Below are 21,390 nucleotides of genomic sequence, written 5' to 3'. Positions count from 1 at the left end.
TGAGACTTGCCTCCCATTGGGAATGTAACTGTTAACAGGACCGGGTAAGACCGGAAAGCAACACGTGTCTCTAATCCGCAGGCAAGGCCAGCTCCCTGACAGCCCACCCTACTCCGCATCAGACTCATGCTCCCCTCCACAGGGCAAAGGTGAGTGAGGGCTCGCCCTGTGCCTCCTCTCAGACTCCGGGTGGTAAGAAGCAGAGGCACTCCCTGCCGTGTCTTCCCGCAGATGCCTGCCACCAGGCCCTGAGGACCACACCTGGCCGGGCCCTGGCTGCCTTTCCCCACTGCACAGCTGCTCCCCGGATGCTGCCAGCGCACCCTCCACAGAGTATGGCTGCCGTGAGCTACGCCTGCCAGACCCACGGCGGCTTTCACACCTGCTGTCCCGACACCGGCCACCCTGCCCCTCCGCTGGACCAGTGCGCGCCCTCCCATCTGGGGCTAAGTTGTGCTCACCATCAGCAAACGCTGTGCCACATCCCTGGGTAAAGGGCACCATATTTAGCCTTGACTGACCTCAGCAGAAAGCCTCCAGCAGGCGGCCCCGGTGGCAATGACCTAGACTGTCCAGCGGGCTCCTGTCCAGCAGGTGGCAGTGTTGAGACGTGTATGGACCGTGGCGAGGCCCTGGTGTTCTTGCCTTAGCCCATCTTTCAGTTACAAACCTAGTAAACCCAAGGCCCTCATTCAACAAGGACCTGAAGTGTCAGAAATGTACAGGGAGTTTCTGGGCTAGGGAGGAAGTGCTGTTTCTATGGGAATCTGCTCAAGGGAATCTGAATGAACTATCAGAAAACTATCTATCAATTAAGTATTGACTGATACTGCTGTTTTCCTCTCCTTTTCCTTCTTTCACTCCCTTGATTCCCTCTGGATCTAGAGGGTGGCAAAGGGCATCAAAAACTGGGAAAAAAAAAAACAAACTCAGGTATAAAGCATGCACCTGTGTTTTAAGTTCCTATCTTCTCTCTCTCTCAATGAGTTCTCTGCCTTTGGAAATGTCTGTTTTCTAGGCAAGAGAGTCTCCGACCCACTGGATAAGGGAAAACTAAGTTTCAGACTAGTTGGGCTCAAGGCACCTTAACCAACTGGACTTAGTCTTAGGAAAGCGGAGAGCAGATACCAGGGAGAGTGCAGTGATGTAACGTGACGAAGAGCGAAGACGACGCCTAACGTCCGTTCTGCTTTCTTGATTCTAGAGCCTCCCTGCCCCCCAGCAAGAAGAGGAAGCACACACAGGCACTGGAGGGCCCCGAGGACTGCCGAGTGTGGCCGCACTACTCCAGACCAAGTGAGGAAACCTGGGGCAGGGGACAAGACCAAGACTGGCCACCAGCCTTTGAGTAGCTATACAAGATTTCATTCTGTTTTGGAGAGAGACAGTGCTTTCCTTCCCCTGGACATGCCTTTTCATGCATGGAGGGTCACACAGGTGCTCCCAGGAAGAGCTGCCATTGTCTTTCCCTGGTGCAGGTGCAACCCCAGTGTTTCAGTTTTAGGAGCACCATGTCTCAGAAGGCCTGCGCTTCAGGGCCTGCGAGAGTTTGCTGGTGCACCTGTTGCCTGGCTGAGTGCAATCCTCTTTGACCGTAATGTGTATAGAACAGCGTGAGGCTCTTGGTCAAATGCAGATTCTGATTCAGTGAATCTGCTACGGGGTCTGAGATCTAGCAATCTCCCAGGTGAGGCCAATGCTGCTGGTTCCTGGAAGGCACTATGAGAAGCAAGATGTCAGAGGATGTCTCCACGGGAGCGGGAGGGGTAGGGCGTTGAGGTTTCCTGGTACTCCACCAAACCTGGGAGTTCTGAGTTGAGCTTCGAAACTCCGGAAAATCACATTGCAAGTCTTCCATCAGTATCATCTGATGCCCCAGGGGTCAGCCTACCTTTCTTTTGGTCTTATATAAAATGGGACATACTATGTTTGAGCTTAGAGACCTCATCAAGTTGTGAAGAAAGTGTTATCTTTTGGAGTCCAAAGACTTGAACTTCTGAATTTTCCAAACAGATTCTCTGGTCTTTACTAGGGAAAAGGATAATACTCGAGGAGACTTGCAGCCACTGTAGGTTCTCCAGTGCAGGCTGTGTGAACAGCGCTTTGCATTCAGGGTAGCAAGTCCCTGCAGCAGCTTCACATGAGGTTTCCCTCTTGGGGCTCCCCTCTCCATGGCCCCCAACCTCTAGAAGTTTACACTGCTCGGAAGGGAGCTGTGTGTGGCTTTCTAACCTGAGTTGGGAAAGATGCCCCTCCTAGCCAGAGACGCTGCCTTTGCCTTCAACAGCCCCAGAGTATGAGCTCAGCTGGCAGGGGCATCTGGCTTCAGCTCCAGCGTGGGCTGTGGAGGCCCTTTAGGGGATGATGACCTCCCCATGTAGCCAAGTCCCCCAGGCCCCCATCCCCAGGGACCACCCTTGCCAAAGCAACCCCCTCCTTTGGCCAGAAGTTGATTTTGCTCTCTCAGCCCTAGAAATCCAGCATGCTCATGGAAACCCCCTTCTGGATGGTCTCAAGCTCCCTGCTCATGTCCTGTGTGAGGTGACATTAATTTCTTCATTGTCATTAGCCTGTGGCTTCTTTATGATTTTCCAACATAATAGGCCAAGTGAGTTCTTAGCCAGAAAGGGGAACCATCTGTTCACCCTCCTCCTGGTGCCCCAGCTCCCTGGAGGTACCGGGCGAGTCACTCAGACCTTCCAGGAGTTTCCACATCCATCCAGATTGTTGTGCAAAGCACCCTGGCCAGTCCAGAGTTAAGCTCCTGCCTGGGGTGGTTTGTGGCTGCAACCCTGAGATGGCACTGGTTTCTCAAATCTTCAGCGAACAGCCACAGGAGAGTCTGAGTTTCCTATGGGGGTGGCCAAGGACCCAAGTACTCAAGCCACTTCCTGCTACTTCTTGGGGTACACATTAGCAGGAAGCCAGAACTGTTAGTGGACCCAAAGACTCCAACCCAGCCATCCTGGCATGGGATGTGGGTTTCCCAAGTGCTGTGTCAAATGCTTGTCCCAATAATACTTTGTAAAAGCACCATTGTTCGAACTCTTTGCTGGTGGCAGACACTGAGCTAAGCACTTTATAGAAGTTAACTCACTGGATCCCTTCAAGAACCCTAGAAAAATACATTTTTTCTATGACATTTGGGATCTAAAGTAACCTGGAGAAACTATTTATTTATTTTAGGAAGTTTTAGGTAAATAGGGACAGAAGGAAAGCTGAGTGAAAGTAACGCCCCTTTCCACTGCAGCTTCCACGCCGTGGGCTAGGTGGGCACGTTCTGAAGAGGCCAGTGCCCTGCTTCTGTGTCAGTGCTGAGAGGCTGCACCTGGCCCTTCAGACGTCTGCGCCTTCCCGTTCTCTCCTGAAGTCAGGCATGAGTGATCGTGGAGGAGTTAGAAGAAAGGGGAAACAGCAAAAGGCCCAGTAGTATTTTACATAAAAAAAAATATCTGATGTTGAATCATACAGTTTGGGAGGCAAACTCAAATTAAGACCAACAAGTTGCAAGGATTATGCAAAAATGGTTGGTTACACATGTGAAATTGCTGTTATGTCACCGTTTTTGGCAGACACGGATGGTAGTTTCGTGTAGTTGATATTGCACACTCCCAAGATCGTCTCTGTTGCTTTAGCTGGGTTTTAGCTTCTTGGAGTGCTTTCACTTCTGTTATCATTCTGTCTGCTTGCGTAATGTTGCAAGATGGGCAAGATAGGCACTTTTAACTTCTGTTCTTCAGAAGTGAGACTCTAAGTGAAAAAGAACTCCTCTAAGTTCCGAAGGCTACTTAGACCTCAGGTTCTTGGTGCCACAAGAGCCTGTAGCAAATTACCACATGTTGGTTGCAATGAATAAAAACTTCACACTGCCTTAAGGGGAGAGGAAAAATAAAGTGCAAAACAAATGAACCAAAACCAGGGGGTCTGTTTGCTCCTGTAATTCGAGCATTCAGGAGTGGATCCCAGAACTGGAGTCACATCATCAGAGCTGCATGCCCTTCACTCTGGATTCTGTCTTCTGCGGTGCAGGGTTCATTCCCACATGGGCTTTCCTTCATGTCCCATAGTGGTGCCAGCAGCTGCTGGGGATGTTATCACACAGGTTCAGACCTCATGGCTATTCCTACGCCCCCTGACACGCTCAGACTCACTAGACTTGGATTGACTTAGGCCACTTGCCCTTCCGGATGCAAGCAATGAATGCTCTCCTGGGATTGGTCCAACCGGAGCCACTGCCCCCCTGGGTCTGGGAGAGGACTTCACTGGAACCACACAGACTGGTGGGAGGAACTATGCAGGCAGTAAGGGAATGAGGTTTCCCAACCAGTGTCCACCATCTCCCCTGGGGGTCCCTGAACTCGAGTTGGTCTTTGTACAGATGAGTGAATAAGGCCAGTAGCACCCTTCCCGCCTCCTGATACCTGGCACTTCCCACACAGTCACCTGGCCTCGCCTGTGACGTCTGTTAACTCCATGCAGCTGTCTCAGGTCTGCGGTGAGCAGTCTGGCAGGAAGGGTCTAACTCACTGATTGCCTTGCAGTGACAAGCAGGAGTCACAGCAGCGACATCCAAGACCACGACGGTGAGGGACAGAATGGGACACCTGTGGACCAGTGCTCCCCTGCTCTGAAGTGGCAGCCCTACCAAAGTGTCCCTTGGCACAGCTTGTTGAACAGTCACTATGAAAAACTGTAAGTGGCCCCGTGACCCTTGGGGAGGCTGGAGAGTGAGGGCAGACGGACAGTGCTAAATCTCCAGGCTGAGTCTTCAGTGTTTGGGCTTTGATGCCAGCACTGGGTACGTGGGATGGGTCAGTGAGAAAGTCTGTCTTCTTGTGCTTTGTATCCCAACTAATGAATACCTGGGCGTTGTGTTTCTGGCCTGCAGGAACCCAGACATGTAATTCTGACTCATTATAATCTGCCCACTAAGTGTTGGGGGAGAGGGAATCTTTCTAGGATCACATGCCCAGTTTAAACCAACAGCCAGAAAAGGCAGATCTCCTAAATCATTAGCATGTCACCCTGCAGTTCACTTATACTACCGTAGAATACTTTTTTGGGCCACCATCTATGTTGTGAATCAGTGTTGTCAAAATCAGTATCAATAAACCTTGCAGCAGTCATAGCCAGAGGTTTCCTTATATTAAGAGGCTGAGATCAGGCCATATAAGTCATCCTAAAACTGGGAAAGCTTAGCCTGATTTTGACATTATATTTCAAGAAATAGTGTGGACATGACTGCTTTAAACATCTGTTAGAGCTTTTTTATTCCTTAGGATATAATTTACCTACCCAAGTCTTCTAGAATTTTCATTGACTGTAAATGTTCTCTTGAAACTCTAAAAAGTGTTAATAGTAAAAAAAAAAAACTAGGATTCTTAAGTAATAAATATAGTATGAAATGAGAAATGTTGTGATATACTTGAGGGCCTTCTTGGTATTTTCCAAATTCAAGTGTAGGATAGCTTGTCACTAGGATTGTTAAGTTGGGTATACTAGAATGGAGAAATGTTTTCTTTAAAAAAAAATCTAGGGAGTTAAACAGACTTTGGGAGTTGGTGTGTTTATTGCTATTTTTAAGGATTTATTTATTTATTTGAAAAAGAAGACTTACAGAGAAAAAGGGAGAGGCAGAAAGAGAGATCTTCCATTCGGTGATTCTCTCCTCAAATGGCTGCAACAGCCAGGGCTGGGTCAGGCTGAAGCCAGGAGTCAGGAGCTTCATCTGGGTCTTCCATGTGAGTGCAAGGGCCCAAGCACTTGGGCCATCTTGCACTGCTTTCCCAGGTGTATTAGCAGGGAACTGGATTGGAAGTGAAGCAGCTGAGACTCAGGTGCCATATGGGATGCTGGCACCATAGGCAGTGGCTTAACCCACTATGCCACAATGCTGGCCCCATTTGGTGTGTTTAATAGGAGGCAAAAAGAAGCTAATTGCTAGTTGTATCATTGAAGTGTCACAACTTTATGTCCTTCCTGCTATGAGCAATTAGAAAATGAAATGAGGGTCCATAGGCTTTGAGTCTTAGCCCTCATTTGATTATCTTTTGGGGAGTGTTCCATGTTCTATATTCACTGTGAGGACTGAGGTATGAACTTCACACAGAGACAGTGGTTTACCTAAAACCTTTAATGTTTCCCAGTCCCTATGCATCTGAGTGGATCAAGTTTTCAAGGTAAGGGTTATCTCTCTTCTTACTTGAAGAGATTTTTAAAAGCATCTCTGCTCCAATGATCTGGAAATAAAAGAACACAGATGGTATCAACTCAAGGTAAAGAGGCAGATTATTTTGAATGTTTAGCTGTAATTCATTTTTGCTAAGCAAAAAAGAGAGGCGATGTTCATTGCCATTAAAATTCAGGCTCTCCTGATTCTACTATTTATAACATTAAGACAGAAAATCACTTGTCTTTTCTTCTTAGATAACTCTGCCTAATTTGTTACAAAATACAGTTCCTCTAAATTACCCCAAATGCTATAAAGTTCTATAAAGTTAGGGCATTAAAATTCTATTAGATCTTTTTTTTTTGGAATGATGTGTTGTCAGAGTCAGTGTAGTTGACTTTATCCTTCACTTTTTTCTTTATTTAAGATTCATTTATTTATTTGAGAGGTAAAGTTACAGACAGAGAGAGGGACAGACAGAAAAGTCTTCCATCCGCTGGTTCACTCCCTAGATGGCTGCAACTGCCAGAGCTGGGCCAATCTGGAGCCAGGAGCCAGGAGCTTCTTCTCGGTCTCCCATGTAGACGCAGGGGACCAAGCATCTGGGCCATCTCCCACTGCTTTCTCAGGCCATAGCAGAGAGCCGAATTGGAAGTGGAGCAGCCAGGACTTGAACCAATGCCCGTATGGGATTCGGGTTCCACAGGCAGAGGCTTGACCCGCTACAACACAGCACCAGCCTCATCCTTCACCTTTGATGTTGAGAGCAGAATTGCCATTCTTCAGTAACAAGGACGGATTTCGATAACCAGAGGTTGCTGTTAAGGTTCAGAATAATCCTTACCAGTGTAATTCTTGTCAGTTGTGTTTTAGCGTACAACTGCCCTTAAATTTCAGGTTAATGCTCCTACCTGTTCCTTAAACCCTGCCTTCTTCCTTCAGAGTTTTTGACAGTGAAATATGGAACACTGCAAAAAAAAAAAAAATCATTTTTGCTCAACCAAGAGAGCTTATACTACCTTTTGTGGTAAAATCTATACTGTGGTATCCATCTGGCCTTTAAGTGAGCATATTAATGGCTTAATTCAAGACACGTTTTTTTAATAGAAAGTGCCCAGAGGCCTAGCATGCCTGCTGCTTATCAAATTCCTCATTCACTGCATGTGTTTGCTGGGTGCTGCTGCTATGGTGGCGCCTTTGCCTGATGAGCTACTGAAGGGTAATCAGTGACCCAGGGGCCTGATCCACAGGGGCGGCTTTTTGTTTGTTTGACAGGCAGAGTTAGACAGTGAGAGAGACAGATTTTCCTTCCGTTGGTTCGCCCCCAAAAATGGCCACTATGGCTGCGCACTGCGGCTGGCGCACCGCACCGATCCGAAGCCAGGAGCTTCCTCCTGGTCTCCCATGCGGGTGCAGGGCCCAAGCACTTGGGCCATCCTCCACTGCCTTCCCAGGCCACAGCAGCAGAGCTGGACAGGAAGAGGAGCAACCGGGACAGAATCCGGCGCCCCAACCAGAACTAGAACCCGGGGTGCCGGCGCCACAAGGCGGAGGATTAGCCTAGTGAGCTGCGGCGCCGGCCAGGGGCAGCTTTAACTCCCAAAGAACATGAATGCTCTTTTGCCAAAGCAGGCATGGATAGTTTGCATTTCTGAAAATTTAGAAACTCTCTGTTGTTTGTTGTAATCACTGGCAGCCGTCCACATTAGGATCCCAGGAAGCAAAGATCCACACAGAAGAGTAGCGAGTCCTGTTCTCCTCTGCTGGGGTTCCTGGGAAGGAGCTCCTTGAGAAAGAAAAGCACATTTAGGAAGCCCGGGGAATTAGAAGTCATGTTCCAGGGCAGCTCTTTGGCCTAGCAGTTAACAGACCCACGTCCCACTTCCCGGTAATTGGGCTTGATACCTGGCTAGGGCTCCTGGCTCCTGCTTCCTGCTAATGCAGACTTCAGGGGGCGCCATGTTGGCTCAAGTACGAGGTCCCTGTCACCCATGCGAGAGACCTGGATTGAGTTCCTAGTTCTCAGCCACACCAGTTTGCAGCATTGGGAAGTGAGTCAGGAGATGGAAGATCTCTCTGACTCTCTCTCTGTCTTTTCAAGAAATTAAAAATAGCACCAAAATCTTGTTCCTTATCTAAAATGTGGACAGGAAAACTCACTACCAAAGATGTTTCTAACTTTTAAATTTCTTTTCTACTTGCTCATGTTATATGTTTAGTGTGTCTTATTAATATATATTTTAAAGATTTAATTATTTGAAAGCCAGAGTTACAGAAAGGGAGTGGTAGAGGCAGAGAGATCTTCCATCCACTGGTTCACTCCCCAAGTGGCCACTATGGCCAGGGCTGGGCCAGGCTGAAGCTAGGAGCCAGGAGCTTCATCCGGAACTCCTATGTGGGTGCGGGGGCCGTAGCACTTAGTCCATCCTCCACTACTTTCTCAGGCACATTAGCAGGGAGATGGATAGGAAGAAGAGCAGCTGGGGCTTGAACTGGTGCTCATGTGGGATCCTGGTGCTGCAGGTGGCAGCTTTATCCTCTATGCCACAGTGTCAGCCCCTATTATTATTTTAAAGAGGAATTTACTGAGCATTTATCCACAAAGAATTGTTATTGAAAATAACAGTGATGGGGCCGGCACCGTGGCTTACAGGGTTAATCCTCTGCCTGTGGCGCTGGCATCCCATATGGGTGCTGGTTTCTAGTCCCGGTTGCTCCTCTTCCAGTCCAGCTCTCTGCTGTGGCCCAGGAGGGCAGTGGAGGATGACCCAAGTGCTTGGGCTTCTGTACCCCCATGGGAGACCAGGAAGAGGCACCTGGCTCCTGGCTTCAGATCGGTGTAGCTCCGGCTGTAGCCGCCATTTTGGGGGTGAACCAACGAAAGAAAGACCTTTCTCTCTCTCTCACACTGTTTAACGCTATCTGTCAAATAAAAAAAAAAAAAAAAAGAAGGAAAGAAAATAAAAGTGATGGGCCTGATGATGAAGACCCTGGTTCTATTATCTGCATTCATATTGAGGTTTCAGTTTGAGTCCCAGCTCTGCTATTCATTACAGCCTCCTGCAACTGTGCACCCTTGGAGGCAGCAGGTGATGGCTCAAGTTAGTTAGGTCTCTGCTACTCACTTGGGAGACCTGATTTGGGTTCCTAGTTCCAGGCTTTGACCTAACCCAGCCCAGTTATTGCATCCTTTGGGGACTGGGCCAGTGGATGGGAACTTGCTCTCTCTCTTCTCTCTGTGTCAATCTTTCTACTTCTGAAATAAATAAACAAACAAATAAATAAAAATTTAAAAAGAAAATGGCAATGATAGAACAAATAAATCAATAGTCTATTTTGACACCTCACTGCTCTCCCACTCCTTTCTGCAGAAGTAACCATCATAGTAGGTTTTCAGAGTTATTATCAGATTAAGAGGAAAAAGGAAAGGACCATGTTCTATTAGAAATAGGTTTTCAAGTAGCTAACACATGGAATCAACCTAAATGCCCATCAACCAAAGGATGGATAAGAAATTATGGGATATGTACACTATGGAATACTACACACTGGTAAAAAAAATGAAATCCAGTCATTTGCAACAAAATATCAGACTAAGTGAAATAAGCCATTCCCAAAAGAACAAATACCATATGTTCTCCTTGATCTGTGAGAACTAATAGAGCACCTTAAAGGAACTCCGTAGAAGTTACATTGATACTTTGAGAAGTAATAACTTGAACAGCTCTTGTCTTGACTGTCTAGGAGCAGTATTTTTTTTTTTTGCCATACTATTTGTGGAACTATCTACTTACTTAACATAGTTAATTATATATGTATAAAGTCAATTGAAAGTAGATCTTAGTAAAAAAATAAGAGTGGGAATAAGAGAGGGAGGAGGAGGTTTGTAACTAAAGCTATATAGTTCTGCATACATTCCTATGGAATTACTTTCAAGGGTACAATTTAAAAACTTGCCAGGGGACCCCAAATCCCATTAAGCTGGTGGTAAAAACACCATTTAAAGTGTTAAAGTGATCATATTAAGTGTTAAAGTGAACATATAGATAGGATTAAATGTTAAAAAGATCATATAAATAAGATCAAGTATCTAGTGATAATAATAATAGATAGAATTAAAAAGGAGAGAATGTTCCAACATGAGAAGTGGTCCACAAAGCAGACCCATAAAATGACAATTGCTTTAAGTAGCATTCTGACCTCAGAATCAGCCTTTAAGGCATCCAGGCCTGGCTGAAAAGTCCATGAGAGCATTTTAGACATGGAAAGCCAAGACACTGTGGCAAAAAAAATGTTCTACATGAAGGATCTCTGTGAGCGAGACCCCAGCAGAAAGAAGTGGCCATCAAAGAAGGATGTACTTTTCTCTGAAGGGAGAAGAGAACTTCCACTTTGCTTATGACCTTGTCTAAATACTGATGGAGTTTGTGGATTCAAAAGGCTTCCACAGCCTACGCAACTCTTGACAAGAGTCACGGATGGTCACAGATGTCATACATAAAAGTGTTAATTGTTAAATTAACAACAGGAGTCATGTGTACTAACTCCCCATGCAGGACCTTTGTTCTCAATGAGTTGTATTATGAGAGTTAACTGTAAAACTTGTTCTTAAACAGTTTCTTTTTGTTTATGTGTGTGCAAATCGTTGAAATCTTTACTTAGTATAGAGTTGATCTTCTGTATGTAAAGTTAATTGAAAATGAATCTTTGCTGGTGCCGCAGCTCAATAGGCTAATCCTCTGCCTGTGGCGCTGGCACACCAGGTTATAGTCCCGGTTGGGGCGCTGGATTCTGTCCTGGTTGCCCCTCTTCCAGGCCAGCCCTCTGCTATGGCCCGGGAGTACAGTGGAGGATGGCCCAAGTGCTTGGGCCCTGCACCCGCATGGGAGACCAGGAGAAGCACCTGGCTCCTGGCTTCGGATCAGCACGGTGCGCCGGCTGCAGCATGCTGGCTGTGGCAGCCATTGGAGGGTGAACCAACGGTAAAGGAAGACCTTTCTCTCTGTCTCTCTCTCTCACTGTCCACTCTTCCTGTCAAGAAAAAAAAAAAAAAGAAGAAAGAAAGAAAGAAAAAAAAAAAAGAAAATGAATCTTACTAGATAATGGGACTGGGAATGGGAGAGGGAGGGGGCGTGGGAGTGGGAGTGGAAGTGTGGGTGGGAGGGTGGGTTTGGTGGGAAGAATCGCTATTCCTAAAGTTGCAATTATGAAATTTCTATTCCTTAAATAAAAGGTTTCTTTGGGAAAAAAAGGTTTTCAATCAGTGCTGTGACTGTCTGTGGTTCATTTGGTGTAAACCTGCTGCTAGTAATTCTGACCAGTCTGCTTTTCTATATGACTACCAAGAGGCTGAATGTTTACTCATTTGACTGCTTTTCTTTTTAAAGATTTACTTATTTACTTGAAAGACAGAGTTATAGGTAGAAAGGGAGAGATTTTCCATCCACTGGTTCACTCCCCAGATAGCCACAACAGCCACGGCTGGACCAGGCCTAAACCAGAAGCTGGGAGCTGCTTCCAAGTTTCCCACATGGGTGGCAGGGGCCCAAGCACTTGGGCCATCTTCCAGTGTCTTCTCAGGTGCATTAGCAGGGAGCTAGTTCAGAAGTGGAGAAGCCGGGATGATACAATGCCCATATGGGATACCAGCACTGCAGGCAGCAGCTTAATCTGCTGCACTAAAATGCCAGCCCTTGAATGATTTTTAAAAATATTTATTTATTTGAAAGCCAGAGTTACACAGAGAAGGAGAGTCAAAGGGGCGGGGGGGGGGGGGAGGGGAAGAGGGAGGGAGGATTTCTATCTGCTGGTTCACTCCCTAAGTAGCCGCAATGGTTGGAGCTCTGCTGATCCAAAACCAGGAGCCAGGAGCTTCCTCCAGGTCTCCCACATAGGTGCAGGGTCCCAAGGATTTGGGCCATTTTCCACTGCTTACCCAGGCCACAGCAGAGAGCTGGATCAGAAGTAGAGCAGCTGGGACTTGAACAGGCACCCATATGGGATGCTGGCACTGCAGACTTGACCCGCTATGCCACAGTGCCAGGCCCTTGAATGATTTTTTGAGTGTGCTGTCGCTGATGAAATTCAGAGACTATTTTGAGGAGGAAGGAGATGAATTCTATTACTAATATTTCACAAGCGAATGCTGTGACTTTTCTACTTCTTGCAAATGGCTTTCTGTCATACTGTGGAGGTAAATTAGAAGTCTGAAAAGTGGACAGGCACTGAGGAAGCAGAGCTCCCACTTAGTAAGGATTGTACTTCTTCCTGTGAGCAAATTAAAAATGAGGTAGGAGCCAGTGGTGTTTTTAAATATCGTTTTCATTTCCTCAGTAAAATTCAAGACACCACTTGATTAAATATAATAAAAGGCATTTTCCACAATGTATTTCCTTGAGATGTTTATGCAATTGATCTTATCAATGAAAGAAAATGAGCAAAATTGTTTTCTTGATTCCTTTTGTCCTAGACCCGATGTGGGCTATCGAGTTATCACAGACAAAGGATTTAATTTTTCACCAGCAGATGAAGCTTTTGTTTGCCAAAAGAAGAACCATTTTCAGATAACCATCCATGTCCAAGTTTGGGGGAATCCAAAATTTGTGAAAACCCAAATGGGCCTAAAGCCAATAGAAATGTTTTACTTGAAAGCTTTTGGAATTAAGGTAAGTCTTTTATTTCGTTCACTGTAATGCTGTCAACATTCAGTAATAATTGCAGTTGTCTATTGCCATATAAATAAAAACTACTCCCAAACTTAGTGACTTAAAATAACACTGACCGGGGGCCGGCACTGTGGCATATTGGTTAAAACTGCCACCTTCAGTGCCGCCATCCCCTGTAGGCACTGGTTGGAGTCCTGGCTGCTCCACTTCTGATCCAGCTCTCTGCTATGGCCTGGGAAAGCAGTAGAAGATGGCCCAAGTCCTTGGGCCCCTGCACCTGTGTGGGAGACCCAGAGGAAACTCCTGGCTCCTGGCTTTGGATTGGCACAGCCCCGGCTGTTGCAGTCAACTGGGGAGTGAATCAGTGGCTGGAAGACACCCCCCCCTCCCTCTCTCTCTCCCTCTCCCTCTCCCTCTCTCCTTCCCTCTCTCTTTCTGCCTCTCCTTGTCTCTGTAACTCTGCCTTTCAAGTAAATAAATACACTAAAAAAAAAAAAAAAAAAAGCTAACACTGACCATTTGGGTCACAAAGCTACAGATGCATCAGAGCTCGTCTTTGATGCCTTATCTCTATTCCGGAATTGTCAGCCTGGCCGTTTCCAAGACGGCTGGCTTGTGTGTGTGTGAAGTTGGAGCTGGCCACCAGCTGTTAAGTCAAAAGGGGCTAGGACTCAGGCTGGGAAGCCTTGGCTCTTCTCCATGTGGACCTCTCTCTCTGGCAGCTCATGCTGCCTCACAGCATAGTGCGTGGGCTCTGAGAATGGGTGTTCCCACACCCAGGAAGTGGAAGCTGACAATTTGCTAAGCCTGGGCTCAGAAAGTGGTACAGCCATCACTTCAAACTACAGTTTCTTAGTTTTTAGTGTACAAATCCTGCACTTCTCTCCCACTAATTTTTTCCTTCAGTATTGTATTTTTATTTGTGATGGTGCATTTTCATGTGAGTAAGCTGACGGTGTTCATCAGACTCTTACAGTCCTAGTGTAGGCAGTGCCTCTGTAGCTTGACAGAGGGGAAGCGGAAGCCCAGCAATGTCACACAGTGCATCCGAGATGGTGAGTGGTAGAGCTGAGTTTAGGGCTCAGATTGTATGGCTTCTGAGTGGTAAAAACTTTATATTAAATCATTGCCTCATTTTCAACTTGTTAGCGGGGAGGTTTTCTTTTTTTTTTTTTTAAACTTTTATTTAATGAATATAAATTTCCAGTGTACAGCTTATGGATTACAATGGCTTCCCCCTCCCATAACTTCCCTCCCACCCGGAACCCTCCCCTCTCCCGCTCCCTCTCGCCTTCCATTCACATCAAGATTCATTTTCAATTCTCTTTATATACAGGAGATCAATTTAGTATAAAGATTTCAACAGTTTGCACCCACATAGAAACACAAAGTGAAACATACTGTTTGAGTACTAGTTATAGCATTAAATCAAAATGTACAGCACATTAAGGACAGAGATCCCACATGAGGAGCAAGTGCACAGTGACTCCTGTTGTTGACCCAACAAATTGACACTCTAGTTTATGGTGCTGGTAACCACCCTAGGCTGTCGTCATGAGTTGCCAAGGCTATGGAAGCCTTCCAAGTTTGCCGACTCTGATCATATTTAGAAAAGTCATAAAAGACAGGGTGAGGATAGTAACCAATGATCCTAAGAGTGGCATTTACCAGGTTTGAACAATTATACAGCATTAAGTGGGGAAGAGGACCATCAGTACACACAGGTTGGGAGTAGAGCCATTGGTGGTAGAGTAGAGGTTATGATTACAAAGGAATGAGGCCCCAGTGCGCTAGACAGGGTCTAGAACAAAGGACAGAGTCATTATTAGAGGAGCTAAGAAAGGTGCTGTCTAAGCTACAATTAAGTTTTCTGATTGAGAGGCAAATAGAACCTGATAGAAGGGGCTTGATAATAATCTGGTGGGCTTTAGGCCTTGTAAGTTAAGAGGCCCAGACCTACCTATCTCTTCACATGGGGTATATCCTAAGGGAGGTGTGAACCTCCTAGGGGAAGGCACTCTGTTGACTTTCATTACTTGGCTGGCCTGGGAGGAGAGCTGGCCAGGTAAAGGCAGGGGGCATCTCTAACAAGAAATTTACAGTTCTGCCTGCAATGTTGCTGACCCTACTTGGCCATCCCCTCAGCTGCAGTGGTCACTTTGGAAGTTGGGCTGAGTGAAGGGCTATTCAGCTTATAGCCAATAAGATCTGTAGCTCTGACCTGGGCATCCTTCGACTCCAGGGCAGGTCCATTTCCAGTGATCCAACTCTTGGCAGAGCTGCCAGGGCTCTTCACAAGCTGACTTCTGCTGAAGCCCAGGCTTACCACATTGAAAGCCACTGCAGTGGACTGGCCTGTTGGGTCTCCTTGAGGGCAGATCACTGTACAGATCAGCCATTGCTTCTGATGCCTAGCTTTCTTTTCCTCCTGGTTTGTGTTAAAGCAGACCAGAGGATGCAAGTCAAGGGAGTGCCCAAGTCCCACCTCTAATCTTCGATGGCCTGAACTACAAGTCTATAGTCACAGGCATGTTCTGTAGTAGTTTTTCTAAGGTAGACAATGCCCATGAGGAAAATTATATTCTCACTTTAAAACTTTCTTTCCCTTTGGTCTGAAAGGGAGGTTTTTTCTACTTACTGTATACTTCGCTGATGGCGAAGTAAATCTAGCTATGAGATTATTATTTAAGCTCTTATTTTGGCTATGCTATTACAGAAAAAAGTTAGCCATCTCTTTTATAAGGTCTAAAGATTAAATTGTGCATCCTACAGATTCCCTCATAATAGAATTAATTTCCTACCTTGAAGAGAATAGAGAAATGAAAGAACAAGTTGGGCTTATAAATGAGGGAGCAAGTCCTAGATCGCTTGCTGACAATAGCAATATTACATGAATACTTAGCAAATAGTTTCAACCATTAGATAACAACTTAAGAAAACATTTACCAGAAGGTCCAATGCCTTCTATAAACTTTAAGAATCATGTATTTGGAAATACCTCTTAAATATCTAACATGGTGTAGTTTGTTTAGCCAGTAAACTTAAGCACAACCATATAAAATGTTTTTAGTTTCTTTCTACCAACAAGTATAAAACATATGATGCAGAGATTCAGGTCACACGAATTAAAATGTATCTTTGATTGATTTTAGCAGCTTAAATTTATGGACAATCTTATCTATAAGCCAATTAAAATAAAACTCTTAATAAAATTTCCCCATGTGGACATACAATATGTACACACATATAACATAGCATAATAGACCAATATAGCAATTTTAATAATACTTTTTAAAATCTTTAACTCTTTTTGTAGATTGCCAATTGATTTGAATTGCTTTTTGTTTTTGGTAGCCTCGGTTAACCATACGTTCTCTCAGTTGGTACTGTTAATACATTATTGGCTTCATCTGTTTACAGAGCCATCCCAAAGTACTGAATACAATAGAAGTGGCTGGAAAAAGTCCATAGGAACCTATAGGAGGACAGCTAAACACAGAACCAACAATGCTTTAGTTTTATGAGCAGCAAATCATATATAACTGTGGATGACAAAAGACTTTAAGTCGCCATGTTTAAAATTATAAACTCATCAACCAACTAGAGGCACTTGCTTACTTCACAGTATTTTTGAAAGCACCTGTAGGATTTTACAAGTATTTAACCCTTTAGGCCTCTGGGGCTTTCTCATTAAGTAACTATCATGTCTAGTAACACAAGATCATTAGACTTTTTAATTCTCAAACATTTGTATTAATAGCATTTTCCATTTTAGAAACTTAAAATTTGGTACCACGTCACATCTTGACAGTACTTCTAATATAATCCAAATAGCCTGATTAGTTGGTGTCTCTATAAGATGAGAGACATAGGTCCTTCGATTTTTTCAGTTGGGCCCAAACTGGAAAAACCAAAGTCCAAGATTTACTGGAAATTTTAGAGTCCAGATTGTTTGAAACTTTGATTTTTTGAAGCCTGTCAAGAATGCCAAGAAGGCTCAAAATCCAAAATATCTGGTTGAAATAAGATTCCTTAAAATCATGACATAACATAGACCAAATTTGATCATTGTTACAAGGTGATTATTCAAATCTTTGAACATAAGCACATATTTAAATAACCCATAGCTCTTAATAAAAGTGCAGCTGTTTTTGAACAATTAGAATTTAACAGACATCAAGAGAACATAATAGATTACTTTAACACATTGCTTTAACAGAGCATCAGAGTTTAATTCTATGTCAAAGAGAAATTGAGCTTCCTGTGATCTTTTGCTGTGAGGTTTCCTTCCTTTACCTTCTTTCATATTGGTGACCATGTTTCTGTGTTTCTGTGTGTAACACATCTTTAAGCATCTTTTGCAGGGCAGGACGAGTGGCAACAAATTCTTTCAGTTTCTGTTTGCTATGAAAAGTCTTAATTTCACCTTCATTCACAAATGAGAGCTTTGCAGGATATAATATTCTGGGCTGGCAGGTTTTCTCTCTTAGTACCTGGGCTATGTCTCGCCATTCCCTTCTAGCTTGTAGGGTTTCTGATGAGAAGTCTGCTATGAGTCTAATTGGAGATCCTCTGAGAGTAATCTGACGTTTCTCTCTTGCACATTTTAGAATCTTTTCTTTATGTTTCACTGTGGTGAGTTTGATTACAACATGTTGTGGTGAGGATCTCTTTTGGATTGTATTATTAGGGGTTCTATAAGCTTCCTGTACTAAGTTGCCTCTGTCCTTCTCCAAACCTGGGAAATTTTCTGCTAGTATCTCACTGAAAATGCCTTCTAATCCTTTCTCCCTCTCCATGCCTTCAGGAACTCCTAGAATCCGAATGTTGGGTTTTTTAATAGTATCCTGTAGATTCCCAACAATATTTTTTAGATTTCTAATTTCCTCTTCTTTTCTTTGGTTTGCCTGTTTCCTTTCCTGTTCTCTGTCTTCTAAGTCTGATATTCTCTCTTCTGCTTTGCCCATTCTGTTTTTAAGGCTCTCTAATGTGTTTGTCATTTGGTCTATTGAATTCTTCATTTCATTATGATTTCTCATCACTATCACAGTTTCTTGTTCTACTAGTTGTTTCATTTCATTTTGATTCCTCCTTAATATTTCATTTTCACGAGAGAGATTTTCTATCTTGTCCATTAAGGATTTCTGTAGTTCAAGAATTTGTTTTTGAGAACTTCTTAATGTTCTTATCAATTTTTTGAGATCCGCTTCTTGCATTTCTTCAATCTCATCATCTTTATAATCTTGAGTTGGGGTGTCTTTTTCATTTGGGGGCGTCATAGTGTGTTCCTTGTTCTTGTTAGCTTGGTTTTTGCGTTTGTTGTTTGGCATGTTGGAGATACTTGGTTTCTTCACTGTGGTGTTTTTTCTTGTTACACTATGGCTCTATATTAAGTGGACTGTCTGCTTTCAGTGGAGCCTTAGAGGCTTGAGATGAGTGTGGCCTGAGAGCTCTGTTTGGTTCCTCAGGTTTGAGGGTGTGTCAAAGGTGACACTCCCAGGTTAGGTATGGTAAATCTCTCTCTCTCTCTCTCTTTCTTTCTTTCTTTTTTTGATTCAAAAGGGAAGTAATTCCACACAGCTGAACGTAATTGGAGGTAGTTAGCAGGCGAATGATATACCCACAGGAGCCAGAGATTGGAAGCTCTTTCCCAAGGACCACACAGGGAATCTCTGCTGCCCTCAGTGTGGGCTCCAATTCTCCTGCAGTCTCCCACTGGGTTGCCAAGTTAGATCCTAATCTCCTGTTATTTCACCCCCCCCAGAGTCAGATTTTTCTGCTAGGCTCAGGGCTGGTGCAGACCTGAGGTCGCCCTGCTTATGACGTATGTCCAAAATGGCGCCTGCTCTTTGTCTTGCTCGCCTTTGAGGGGTGAGCGGAGAGAGAGAAACTCGTGCCCGTATCGGTCACTTTTTTTTTTCCCTCTCTCTCTTCTAGTTAGCCTGGTGAACTTTTCCCCACGGAGTTTCAAGCTTCGTTCCCTCTAGTCTCCTCTTTCCACTTGCCCGCTGGTGTCTCTGGCTATTGAGGTTCGGCTCACCTCGCGTTCCAGCGCTGGTGTGTTGTTTCTGCCGCTGGTGTCCCGAACTTGGGCTCCCACGCTCTCCACGCAGGTCCACAGTGAATCACTAGTTCCGGAAGAGTTTCCTCTGCTGTTTCTTCCCCTACTCTTCCTTGACCCTGCAGTATCTCCACTTTTATTAAACTGTGTCTTCCCGGACTATCAGTGTGCTCCCTTCCTATTCCGCCATCTTGCCGCTCCCTCGGGGAGGCTTCCATCATCTGCCTGTTTTATTCTAATTTTATTTACTGGGTCTTAGGCATTGAGTCTCCTAAAATGGGCTTTGCTGCTGAACACATCAGCTGCTCTTGCTCCAAACTGAGCTCTTACCAAACCAAAACCAAGCGAAGCCAAACCAAACCAAACCAAACCAATAATAAAAAGCGCCAAAATACATACAACAAACAAGAACAAAACCTATTTTTCTGATTATGTAGGTAACATGAGTTCATTGTGAAAATTTTGGAACCTAACAGAAATGGATAACAAAAGCTAAAAAATATATTTGCCAAGATTCATGGACTGTTAAGAAGAGTATATAGTAGATGCTGAATAAATGTCATTCCCTATGTTTTACATGTATCTGTTTCACTCTTTTTCCATATTGGAAGATAAGCTCCCTAAATGGCAGGGGTTTGGGAGAATTTTGTTTACCTCTTAGTCCCAGTAGGTGTTCAGTATGTAGTTACAGAGCTAATGAGTAAATGGAAGCTCTTCCTTTGGTATTGCCTCCTGGTTTGATTTGCTCCTGATGGTTGAATCATCTAGAAGCTCACTCTGTATTCACTTCTTGCCTAGATACTCCAATTGTTTTATTGTTTAAATTATGTTTTTATTTTTTTTCCCCATCAGTTATACACTGTTTTAAGGCAGGAGCCATGGTCTTCTATGTCTTTTCTGTGACTTGTACCTCCAGCCCAGAACTTACCACGGTCTCTTGGAAAACCTTATAAGTATACTTGAACACTTTGCAAATGCACATTTTTATTATTAAATTAACTTATTAAGTATTTCACTTATCTTTGTTGTTCCATACAGGCAGAAGCCACCAATCAAATAATTGCTATTGAACAGTCCCAAGCAGATAGAAGCAAAAAGATTTTCAATCCTGTTAGGTAAGAATGTATTTTCTGAATTCCTTGGTGGATGCTTTATGAAGATCTATCACCTAATTTATTTTTCTTTTTAAAAAATAAAACCCATGAATATAATAAATTAATAATAAGTTAGTGAGGCCGGCGCTGCGGCTCACTAGGCTAATCCTCCGCCTTGCGGCGCCGGCACACCAGGTTCTAGTCCCGGTCGGGGCACCGATCCTGTCCTGGTTGCCCCTCTTCCAGGCCAGCTCTCTGCTGTGGCCAGGGAGTGCAGTGGAGGATGGATCAAGTGCTTGGGCCCTGCACCCTATGGGAGACCAGGAGAAGCACCTGGCTCCTGCCATCGGATCAGCGCGGTGCGCCGGCCGCAGCGCGCTACCGCGGCAGCCATTGGAGGGTGAACCAACGGCAAAAGGAAGACCTTTCTCTCTGTCTCTCTCTCACTGTCCACTCTGCCTGTCAAAAATTAAAAAAAAAATTAAAAAAATAATAAGTTAGTGAAATGAACACATGATTGCCAACAAAAATAAAGTTGTAAAATGCATTGAGATCATGAAAAAATTCTTTACAAAAGGGCCACTTTTTAAATCATCATATAAAAAATTTAAGTGTATTTATTTGAGAGGTGGAGATAGAAAAAGAGAGAAAGAGACAACAAGCAAACTATCCACTAGTTTACTGCTCAAATGCCTGCAGCATCCAGGTAGCTGAAATTGGGAGCCAGGAACCCAAGCCAGGTCTCCTATGTGTTTGGCAGAAACTCTACTTGAGCCATCACAGCTGCCTCCCAGGGTCTATATTAGCAGGAAGTATAAGTCAAGAGGTAGAGCTGGATATTGAACCCAGGGACATATGGGACATAGACAGGCATCCTAAACAGCATCTTTTTTTAAAAGATTTATTTATTGATTTGAAAGGCAGAGTTACATAGAGAGAAAAGGAGAGGCAGAGAGAGAGAGAGACAGATCTTTCACCCGCTGTTTCACTCCCCAATTGGCTGCAAAAGTCTGAGCTGCGCCGATCTGAAACCAGGAGCCAGAAACTTCTTCTGGGTCTCCCGCATGGGAGGAGGGGCCCAAGCACTTGGGCCATCTTCTACTGCTTTCCCAGGCTATAGCAGAGAGCTGGATTGGAAGAGGAACAGCCGGGACTAGAACTGGTGCCCATGTGGGATGCTGGCACTGCAGGTGGCAGCCTTACCTGCTACGCTATAGCACCGGCCCCCCAAACAGCATCTTAACCACTAGGCTAGACGCTTCCTCAAATCATCATTATTTTTATAACAAGCTTGCTAACAACCTTACTAACAACTTTGGGTCTTTTAGATTGATCATGGCTAGATTTTTCTTTTACTTTTTCATTTAAATCAGCATGGTGCTGATGAATTAAGGTTATAGA

The 21,390-nt window shown here is 44.5% G+C and overlaps 1 protein-coding gene across 1 annotated transcript in view; it reads left to right on the top strand.

The window, feature by feature from the left end:
- The window catches only part of MYRFL (myelin regulatory factor like), a 140,629-nt gene that overhangs the window by 57,508 nt on the left and 61,731 nt on the right, over positions 1-21,390 (top strand). Inside the window, exons 4-9 of the mRNA XM_062202075.1 lie at positions 82-149; positions 232-490; positions 1,205-1,296; positions 4,542-4,692; positions 12,639-12,834; positions 19,934-20,010. Coding sequence (XP_062058059.1) covers positions 82-149; positions 232-490; positions 1,205-1,296; positions 4,542-4,692; positions 12,639-12,834; positions 19,934-20,010 — 843 coding nt within the window. The remainder of the gene's footprint in view (positions 1-81; positions 150-231; positions 491-1,204; positions 1,297-4,541; positions 4,693-12,638; positions 12,835-19,933; positions 20,011-21,390) is intronic.

The sequence above is a fragment of the Lepus europaeus genome, chromosome 10, assembly GCF_033115175.1.
Source record: "Lepus europaeus isolate LE1 chromosome 10, mLepTim1.pri, whole genome shotgun sequence".
NCBI lineage: Eukaryota > Metazoa > Chordata > Mammalia > Lagomorpha > Leporidae > Lepus > Lepus europaeus.
This window is presented reverse-complemented; position numbering and strand designations above follow the sequence as displayed.